This window comes from Ascaphus truei, chromosome 14 (genome assembly GCF_040206685.1).
Source record: "Ascaphus truei isolate aAscTru1 chromosome 14, aAscTru1.hap1, whole genome shotgun sequence".
NCBI classification, from domain to species: Eukaryota; Metazoa; Chordata; class Amphibia; order Anura; family Ascaphidae; genus Ascaphus; species Ascaphus truei.
This window is the reverse complement of record NC_134496.1, coordinates 26,818,370-26,829,206: the sequence shown is the minus strand read 5'-3', so window position 1 is coordinate 26,829,206 and position 10,837 is coordinate 26,818,370. Positions and strand designations below refer to the sequence as shown.

Below are 10,837 nucleotides of genomic sequence, written 5' to 3'. Positions count from 1 at the left end.
TTGTTCAAGGTTGGGAAGAGTCAAGAAAGTCCCATACTGACTTTAGTGGAGGGACAGCATGACTATATGCTGAGGCTCACCTCTGAAGGGTTGTTAAGAGTTAATGGGGGTTGGAGGTTAGGCAGGATATGAGGTGTTAGGCTTGTCAGTGAAGGGGGTGGCTAGTATATGTATATATTGTAACTCTTACCTGGTTCTGGCCTCTTTTCAGAAACCCACGTGGAAAAAGCCCAGTCCTTGGTGTGTTTGGGTATCATTTTGGAGGGTTATTGGTCTGGTGGTATGCTTCCAGTTGGTTAAGTGGTTCAAGTAGTGTTAGTATTCTGGTGTGCAGATTGTCATTATCGTCGCAAGCGTGGAGGTGTTATGTTTGGCCTGGTGACCATACCGGTTTGGCTTTTTTAGTGGAGGTCGGTGGACCTCTTGTGGTGTGGTAATGGGGGAGGCGGTGCCATGCTAGGCTATTGCGGCCGTTATGGGAGTGACTTCTCAAGTAATGTATATTTTACAGTGTCATTGGGTGGCAGTGGCTATTTGGGGTTCAAGCCAAGGGTATCCTGTGAGTTTTTTTGTGTGTGGTGTTCAGAGCAAACAGGCGGGACCCCGGGGAAGTAAAATGTTAAATTATGTATTGGTTATGTTGTAATTAATAAATGCTTTGACAATATATATCCACTATCTCTGGTGAATTTGTGCATCGGGTGCTGTATTTGGGGGTGCAGGTTTTTGCGGTCACTTATAGTGCTCATCTTATTGGAGTCTCACTCCACCGTATCATAGTTTATTGTATCCACCCCCCATCTCCCTCCCCCCCCCATCTCCCTCCCCCCCCCCCCCCCCCAGCTCTCGTCCAAATCCCGAACGTCCAATTGGGACAGGACAGCTAGATCCACTTTATGGGGTTCATGTCTGAGGCTGTCCTGGACCTGCCCTCTGGACTTTATTAATAAAGATAACGTCCCGTGAGCTAATCTGTGACTTTTAAACCCTATTATCAGGATCACAGAAACCCTTATCACCAGGAGGCTATAAATTGGAGTTAGGAGTGTCTCCTGCAGTCTGTGTGCTCCTTGCTGCCGCCCTGCACTCCCGTCCCCTCTCTCTGTCACATCATGCCATCTGATTACAATGGAACCTGGGTCAGTGAGACCAATGAAAACTTCGATGGATACATGAAGGCATTAGGTATTGTCCTGGGCTCTGCACACGGATACAAACTGATACACTCTGCTCCGCACACTGATACTCTGCTCTGCACACTGATACTCTGCTCTGCACACTGATACTCTGCTCTGCACACTGAAACTTTGCTCTGCACACTGAAACTTTGCTCTGCACACTGATGCACTCTGCTCTGCACACTGATGCAATCTGCTCTGCACACTGATGCACTCTGCTCTGCACACTGATGCACTCTGCTCTGCACACTGATCCATTCTGCTCTGCACACTGATGCACTCTGCTCTGCACACTGATGCACTCTGCTCTGCACACTGATGCACTCTGCTCTGCACACTGATGCACTCTGCTCTGCACACTGATGCACTCTGCTCTGCACACTGATGCACTCTGCTCTGAATTGATATATTATCATTTTTCACTGAGGAAAAATGTGTATATGTATATGTATGTGTGTATATATACACAGAGTTTGGATATGCATACACACACACACACACACACACACACACACACACACACACACACACACACACACACACACACACACACACACACACACACACACACACACACACACACACACACACAGTACAGGATAAGTATGTGTGCGTGTGTATATATGTACCATGCAATGAGTTGCAGGCTACACTGAAGTTGTTTAATAAAATGCCTAAAGCCTCTAAATGTGCATTGAGGATTGCACCCCAGAGCTGGCTGCACTTGTCTGCCAGTGCCACCCCTACTTAAGACCGCAGAGCTGTCCCCATGTCACTAGCTCCAGGGCCTGACAGCCGTCTCTTTTTTCGTCAGACATTGATTTCGCCACACGGAAGATCGCGGCTCATCTGACACAGACCAAGATACTCATCCAGGATGGAGACAACTTCAAGACCAAGACCCTCAGCACGTTCAGGAACTACGAAGTCGACTTCACCGTGGGCGTGGAATTCGAGGAAAAGACAAAGGGGCTCGATAACCGGTTGGTGCAGGTACGAGAACGCCTGATTTCCGGGCTTGGAACCAGGCGACGATTAATAACCAGTGGTGTTTTTGTAGGGGAAAAGGTGGTGGAGTCCTAAGCAAATACAAATGCAATTTATACCTAAATTATAACAAATAATTTAACTTTAGTGAAAGAAATGTGGTTTAAAAATAATGTCTCCCTCTCCCCCAGTCAGTATCCAGACACAGGCCTAGTCCCATAACCATTGGGTTTCTTGTTGATCCCTAATAAATTCGTTGCCCTATAAATATCATAATATCCCTGTTATGGGGGAACAGGACATAATAACATTATCTGGGTTCAGGTTGGTAGGAGAAAGCAATGCAAACTGAGACGCAATATTTCATAAGCCCTAAATAGATCAAAATGTCTCCTTGGAAGAGGGGAGTCAGCCTGGTCAGATTTTAAATCTGGTAGCTGGTAATATGCAACAAAAAAAAATGAATCTTAAAAGCCCCCTCTAAAAAATCCTTGCTGCCTAGGGATAGAACAACATGGAGGATATGAGCAGGTGAAGCTTTTCAATTCCAGACAAATGATGTCACTTGGGAGAGAGAAGCACAGGGAGGACGTAAACAAGCAAGGGATTCTGGGAGAGGAAATGGATTCTGGGACTGAGCGTCACTTTGTTTTATTCGTGTCGTAGACCTTAGTGACTTGGGACGGGGACAAACTGAGCTGTGTGCAGAAGGGGGAGAAGAAGAACCGTGGCTGGAAGCAGTGGATCGAGGGCGACAAACTCTACCTGGTGAGAACCATTTTAATATAAGAAAAGCGGAACGGCGAAAGAACCCAGTGCATACACAAAGAACACTACTTTTTTATTTAGAAACGTATAATTCCACTTTCTACTGAGGCTATATATATCTATATATTCATTGATAATCACCCTCAGTCTGGCCATATGAGAAATTATAATCTTCCAAGGGGAGCGGGGGATCGCATGCAAGTCACTGCACCGCGATCTGCGGTCTGCAGTGAACCTTTTTTTGGCCCAGGGGGGCGTGGCCATTGAGCCCGGGGAGAGGGGTGGAGGAGGTTGTGGGTCCGGAGGAGGGGGGGGGGTACGGGAGGAGAGGGGTGGGGAGGTGAGACAAGGGGGGCAGATTGATCGGGTGCTGCAAAGTCGTCGTTCCCCCCCCTCACCCCCCCCCGAGCTGTGCGAAACACACAACACACACACATATATATACACATACACACACACACTTCCCCTCCTACCTTTTGGAGGTGGGGGAAGCTCTGACAGCTCCAGCCCCCGGTGCTGATAGGCTCACCAGCGCACCACGTGACGCATCACCGCTCGGGATCACAATCCTCTTGCATCCCCTGGCGGCTGACGCATCACTGCGCTGAGTGAGCCTCGCAGTGAGGAGGGACTGGGGCCGGCTCGGGAGGACGTCATGGGCAGGTGAGTGACGCGCACGCGGCCGCCGACCGCAGCGGGTCCTCAGCCGAAGATTGCGTTTGAAGAGACTACCGAGACCGTTTCTACTTTAAGGGTTGAGTGGAGGAGTGTATGATTTTATGTTATTGTCACTATTATCATTCCTATGCACTGGGTTCACCATTAATACACAGGCATTGGATTCGCATCATGCGAATGTATGTGTATTATTGATACACGCTATTCTAATTATTTATGTGTTATTGTTACCTGCATTTTTCCATTTTCACAGAGTTTTGCTATTGGCTGTGTGGAAGCGCCACCCTAGGATTTTTTTGGGGTTTACATATAAGAAATTACCCAGATTAATAGGACATATGTTCATATAGCCATTTATTATTAACCCTTTCCCTGCCAGAGGGGCATGCAGCACAAGGCAATCTGAGAGTCTGAAGCTTTTCCCCTCATAAACATATTGTATTTTAATTATACGATCGCATCGTTGGCCTCACCCACTAAATGGGGTTTATAGATTTCGCTGTAAAATGTCCCTGGCGTTTATACAAAGCTATAACTATAGTATACTATTATTACTGGTATCAGCATGCTGCAACCCTTCCACTCTCTCCTTCTCCTAACACTGCACCTCTCCCCTCTCCCCGTGCTAACTCTGCACCTCTCCCCCTCTGCACGCCCCCTTTTCTCAGTTTGTCTTGCGTGGCAAGCTCGAATAAATGGGATCTTTCTAATTCAGGTGTATTTGATTGTTTTAGGACCTGATGTGTGAAGATCAGGTGTGTCACCAAGTTTATAAGAAGAAATAAAACTGAATGTGTGACAACGTGTCGTTCTGCACTGCGACAATGCGTTGTTCTGCTCCACGACAACACATCTTTCTGCACTGAGACAATTCGTTCCGTAAAGAGCTGGTACATTTGTGATACCTTTCTACATATTGTTTTCTTTTATAATAGAGACAGAAAAATAAATTTGTATCAAAAGTCTTCTCAAATGGTGTTTTATTCTTTAAATGAAATGTTCCTTGGGGCAGAGACTTCCTTCCTATAAACGCTTAATGACCCTATCCTTCCATTATACCTGACAAAGGGAGACAAACACAGTTTTTTTTCTGGAAGTAAAATTAGCTCACAGCTTTATTGTATTTTAACATTTCGTTAAAAAAAACTATCAGCCAGCCACTAGTCTATCTATGCAGAAGACCCCGTGTGTCCTGCAAGTGGTATGGGGGGAGAGTTAGAGACCCTTATCAAGTCGATTCCGGCCGGCCTCCACCAATCCACTCAGGAATGCTCCGCCCTCAGTCCCCCCTTTTGGCAGCCTAAGCCCAACCACACAGTTGACTCCCAGCTTTCTCCACCTGACTTTGGCAGGTGCCCAGTCCGACAGCCTGAGTCGGCACCTCCAGCCTGCTCAACCTCTTCTGGAGACTGAACCACAGGCCTGACCGTACAGCCGGGGCCTTTCTTCTAAGCATTTTCCTGGCAACTTTAAGTTGACTAGCGTGACAGTTCTGCCAACCTGTGGACTCATTAAGGCCACTTACTGGGGATGAACACCCGCTCAAGAGGTGACCGTGCACCCACCAGATGGATTACGTCTAGTTTACTCCTATAAAAGCCATCATATGTTCATTCTCCTTTATGATATGCGTACTTGCGGACCTCAAAGTCTATCGCTACCGGGCCCAGTGAATAAGAGTGGCCTATCAGCCAAACTGTGCACTTTGCTAGTTTTTTTCACTGAGGAGACAGAAAACATAGTAGAACTGCACACGTCATCTACTTTCGCCGGCTATCGTGCTGTTATTGATTATCACGTTTCTGACCAGCATGCCAGAGTCGCTGCTTTTTTGATTTGCATGCGTGCTTGTTTTTGCTGGTTATTTACAATACAAGTTATATTCATAAAGCTGCCCCACCAGCCAGTAAACATGAATACAGAAACACCCATGTGTTTTGATACACTATCTGGGGGGAGATCCTTACCAGCCATATTTCAGCTGATCTCCCTTCCCTAAACGTGCTCTCGGGGTACAGAAACACCTTAAGCTGGCTGGCTGGCATTGCAGTTCTAGTTAACTATCCAGCTGACTAGTTAATGGGCATTTAAATGCCTTCTCATTGACCTAAAACATTAGGGTATAATCAGTCTTATATGCTATCTAATTCTGACCTCTCGCTATCACTTGACTCGTGACTCAGAATAATACATTGCATTTACATCTCATACGGCATTTATATTCTATTGCTTAGAATGTGTGTATTTTGCCATTTTTCAGTGTCACGGTTATATCTAGAATGTTTACTAGGTTTGCTGAATAATCCATTTTGAGTTTAATTGATGGATGGAATGAGTTCAGGGACTCGTGGAATTGTTTTAGGTTTCCTTCACCCTCTGTCCATATGTTAAACAGGCCATCAATGTATCTAATATTTGTAGGGTTTGTGGGGGCATGTAGTTAGTATACAACAGTAACACTGAAAATTTTAAAACTGCACACATCTGTATACAAGAAACCAACAGGCAGATGCTGTTACCTCCACAACTCTCACTTCCATCCCACTCATACAAAACAAGGTATAATACACAGCCAGGTTATTAGATACCACCGCATATGCTCTGATAATGAAGACAGAAACAGGCATCTCACAACCCTGACCGAATCGTTCAGACAGAAGGGATACAAGCCAAAGACTATTGTCAGAACTACTACATCTGCACTAAAAGCCCCACGAGAACACCTGCTATAATACAGACAGAAAGAACCTACCACACGCATACCATTAGTGACCACATACAACCCTACCCTAGAGGGAATACGAAAAATAATCAAAGATCTGCAACCCATGCTGGCAGAGGATGTGACTTAAAAGAAATCTTTCCCAAACCTCCCATTCTTGCGTTTCCGGCAACCACCAAACCTCAAACCGAAATTAGTCAACAGAAAACTTCATAAACGAGCTTAAAGACATGGATAATGGCACAAAACCGTGCAGCAACAAACGCTGCAAACTCTGCAAACACATTTGCCAAGATCCCACAGCCAGTCACAACCATAGAACATTCAATGTTAAAGGATCATACAGCTGCACATCCAGGAATATAGTGTATATGATTCAGTGCAACAAATGTGACCACGGTTGCTATATTGGGGAAACCAGCCAAAAACTACAAGGAAGAATGAATATGCACAGACACTGTACAACATCACGAAGAAGGAAGATACTGCTCACCTGTGGGACATCATTTCTCACAACCAGATCATTCCATAAATGATTTAAAAATCAAAATCCTCAATGGAATGTTTAAACGCACCCAAGAACGGAAAACATTTGAACTCAGAATGATAAGACTCTTTGACACCAAGACAAGAGAACTTAATGCGGATATGGGGTTTCTCACACCCTATCACAATTGTTTGTAAATATCCTGCCTGCCTCTCTGCCAATGTTCTTATCCACACCTCCCCCCCTTCCCCCTCCATGCTGTTCCTTGTACCGTTTTATTACCCTTCCAATGTCTTCCAACATCCCTTTCTCACTGTACCTTATCTCAGGGGTGTGCAAACTTTTAAGTTCGCGCCCCCCCTGTCTCCGCTCCCCCTTGCCTACGCCCCCCTCCTTACCTGCTCTTGGGATCCACGCATCTTATGACGTCACAACGTCATGTGACGCGTTGCCATTTGACGCTGCATTGTCATGGCGACGCGTTTGGGAAGAGCCGGCTGAGAGCAAGTAAGTGAAGTTGCAGAGGCCTCGCCCAGCATTTAATTTACATGCCTGGGGGAAAAGCGCGGGGGTTCTGCAACCGCGCGCCCCCCTTAGCAAATCCCACGCCCGCCCTGGATGGCGCGCCCCCCAGTTTGCGCACCGCTGCCTTATCTACATCTCTGTTTTTTTCCCCCTGCTTTCCTAACCTCTGTTTTAGCCATAGATTCCTTTGTTAATCAGTACTGCCAACCTGAGGAACAGAGCAGGACTCTCAAAAGCTTGTCCTATGACATTAATTGTTAGTCCAAAAAAAAAAAAAAGGAATCACCTAATACAGAAATAATAATTTATTCTGCACTAATGCAACTGGACTAACACGGCTATTTCCATTTGATATATACATACTGTACTGTATACACACAACTTCTCTCTCTCAAACCCCTATTTCAGGCTCTGGAGGAAGCTAGCACGACCTTCAGGTCATTCTGCTTCAAAGCAAAGTACAGTCCGTGTGGATTGGTTGTTTAACGGCGCGGTTTGTCACTTTATATTGCTGCGGTTTAAACCATGTGATTTTTAATACAGAGAAGAGCTATTTTATTCCGTGATTTATGACCCTGTCAGACCGTGCAATTTTGCACGGAAAAACTCGCAACTACTAGAATATTCACCTATATGTTATACACTATATACATGGACAGGGATTAATAGAGCATCACACAGGAAAGGGGAGTATAGCGGGAAAGGTATGGGATATCTATATCCAACGTATAAAGAGCAGGGAAATCACATGACCCGTTCAGCGGCAGAGGGCCAGCGATGTGTTAGGGAGACAGACGTTGCACTGTATGTCCTCTCTGTCACTGCTCTCTCTGCATCTCTGTCTTCTCTCACTGTCCTTCTGACAAACCTGAATCCACCCATTTGGGGTTATTCCTTAAACTGAGAGTGGCAATCGGGGCATGAAAATTCCCATTGACTTTACTGTGCCCTGATCGGCACTATTGCAGTTTATTAATAAATGATGTCAGACTGTTCAATAATGAGTAAGACTGTCCGCCAGTGAGTGAGACAGCCTCCCAATGAACAAGACAGCTCTCCAATGTGTGAGACTGCCTCCCAAAGGATGAGACAGTCCGCCAGTGGAATAGGACAAAAACTGATGTAGTTAATAAATCTCTTTATATTATTTAAAGGGGCAATCCATGCAATATCCAACATGTGTTTTTTAGAAACAAAACAGTTCTGTAGTATTAGATAATACTTACTACATTTATGTGAAAATTCTACTTAATGCCATTTTTAATGAGTTTTAATATACTGAGCATCCTTTGATTGTTATAGCAGGGTTTAACACACCTCCCAGCAGTGCAAGATCTTTGCAACACTTTCCTGTTTGTGATATTTTTTTGCCAATGTTCTCAGCAATTTGAGCTTCAAACTGTAACAATACAGTAGATAATGTTACCGTAGTCATTTAAAAATACATTGTAGCTGATGAGTTATACTGACTGAAGGGATTGATTGAAACTGAAAGGCAGCCATTTAGTGAACCCTGGGAAGCAGTATCTTTGCTGATCGATCAGGAGAACGAATCGATCGGCAGGTGTGTGTGTGTGTGTGTGCGTGTGCGTGTGCGTGTGCGTGTGCGTGTGCGTGTGTGCACAAATCCCGAAAAGATCACTCAAGCATATACATAAAGCATTAAATGCTGTTTTGGGGATTTCTGTCCTGTTTACACATTATTTCCATCCCTGAGCACCGTCAGGAGCTTTACTTGTAGCTTTATTTTACCTGACTTAAAGTACTTTTTATTGTGGATCTGTTGCAGGTATATCTCTTTCGTTGTATATACATATATATATATATATATAATATATATATATATATATATATATATATATATATATATATATATATATATATACACACACACGCACACAAACTTAAAGGGGTAATGGGAACGCTCAGCAGATTCCCGTGCAGATCTGTATTAAGGAAGAGAGAGGATCGGCAGAGCTCAGTGATAATAATGCATTATAAGCCATATCCCAGCTATGAGGTGTCAGGTCAATGTGCACTCTGCTGAGGTTTGCAAGGAACCAGTGTGTCAATATTCAGCAAACGTCAGCAGATTTAACAGGTAATGTATTTTTTTTACATGCTGCCGTCAGACATGGCTGCATGCAAAGTGACGGCACCAGTCCTTCAGGACCTGAGTTTGCAAATACAAAGGTCTGTGCAATGACACTTTGCAAAATTAAGATAGGGGTGCACCCTAGCACCCCAGAGTTAGCATGACCCCCCAGGACTGGGTGCACAAGGGGGTTCTTCAGTATTTTGTGCCATAAAGAAACTGCAATGTTGGCTGCTTGGTCACCTTTAGGCCTCGTCCAGGGTGGAAGGGTGCTCGCTGGCCAGCTAGTTGCGGTCTCAGGGGGCGTGGCTATGATGTCACGGAGCTGGTTCGCCCTCATTGGGCGAACCGGTCACGTGACGCACCAGCAGGACCAAATCAAATTGATTTGTCTCGCCAAGCAGCTGAGCGCCGCACACTCACGGGCACTTGCACACGCGCACGCACGCTGGTCAAACACATTGTCTCAATGTGTTTGATCGTGCTGCGCTCAAGTGCGCATGCACACTCACTCTCAGCCTTGACGAGCCCTTAAAAAGCCTCAACATAATCTCCTTGTGCCACATATCATGTAATTTGTCAATTCATATGCTACAGCATGTCATACCATATACAGTGTCATGTTATATGTCATAGCATAACATGTAATGTCAATTAATACCATGTGAAATGTCATACATCATGTCATGTGATACCATGTCATGTATGATGTTACATATCACATCGTCATATGTCATGTCACACATATGTAATAGACCTTGTTGGTCTCATTTTGGGTACAGTATCTCCTGGCACACTGCAGTATTCTGTGGTAACATCACCACTGAATCCTATTGATGCTCTGAGATATTCTGGGTCATGCCTAAGTATGTTGAGGTATCTGCGGAACAATAAAGCCTGCTACATTTGTATCATGTTACAGTGATGCCATGTTTTGCTATAAGTCAATTAAGGTTGCCAGGTGTCCAGTATTGAACCGGACTGTCCTGTATTTGGACATTGTACAGTAAAAAATGAGAGGTAATACTGGACATGTCTGTGTATACCGGTATTACCTCTCTGGACATAGTGACCTGACCGGCTTGGGGGGCTGCGGGATTTCCCTGAGCAGGGAGAGAGCAGGGCTGTTGCTAGGCGGCTGGGCAGCTTCCTCCATCCTGATTGGCTGCATTATCCAGCAGCAGCCAATCAGAAGGTGTCAGGAGCCTGGGTTGGGGCCAAGGAGAGGACGAAACGGCATGGAGCGGAGAGAGGAATTTGTGTGTGTGTGTCGCACCATTGTATCCAGTATTTTTGGAGAACCCATCAGGCAACCCTAAAGGTCATGCAATGTTTTACTTGTCATGTTTCATGTGATGTCGTCAACAGAAATCATTGCCCCACTGTGACGATAGCCT

General features: G+C 45.2%; 1 protein-coding gene across 1 annotated transcript; it reads left to right on the top strand.

The window, feature by feature from the left end:
- Positions 1–1,029: 1,029 nt before the first annotated feature.
- Positions 1,030–4,576, top strand: RBP2 (retinol binding protein 2). The gene is made up of 4 exons (XM_075570160.1): positions 1,030–1,185; positions 1,993–2,171; positions 2,832–2,933; positions 4,346–4,576. Exons 1-4 carry the CDS (start codon positions 1,113–1,115, stop codon positions 4,394–4,396), a joined length of 405 nt encoding a protein of 134 aa, XP_075426275.1. The 5' UTR covers positions 1,030–1,112; the 3' UTR covers positions 4,397–4,576.
- The last annotated feature ends 6,261 nt before the right edge of the window (positions 4,577–10,837 follow it).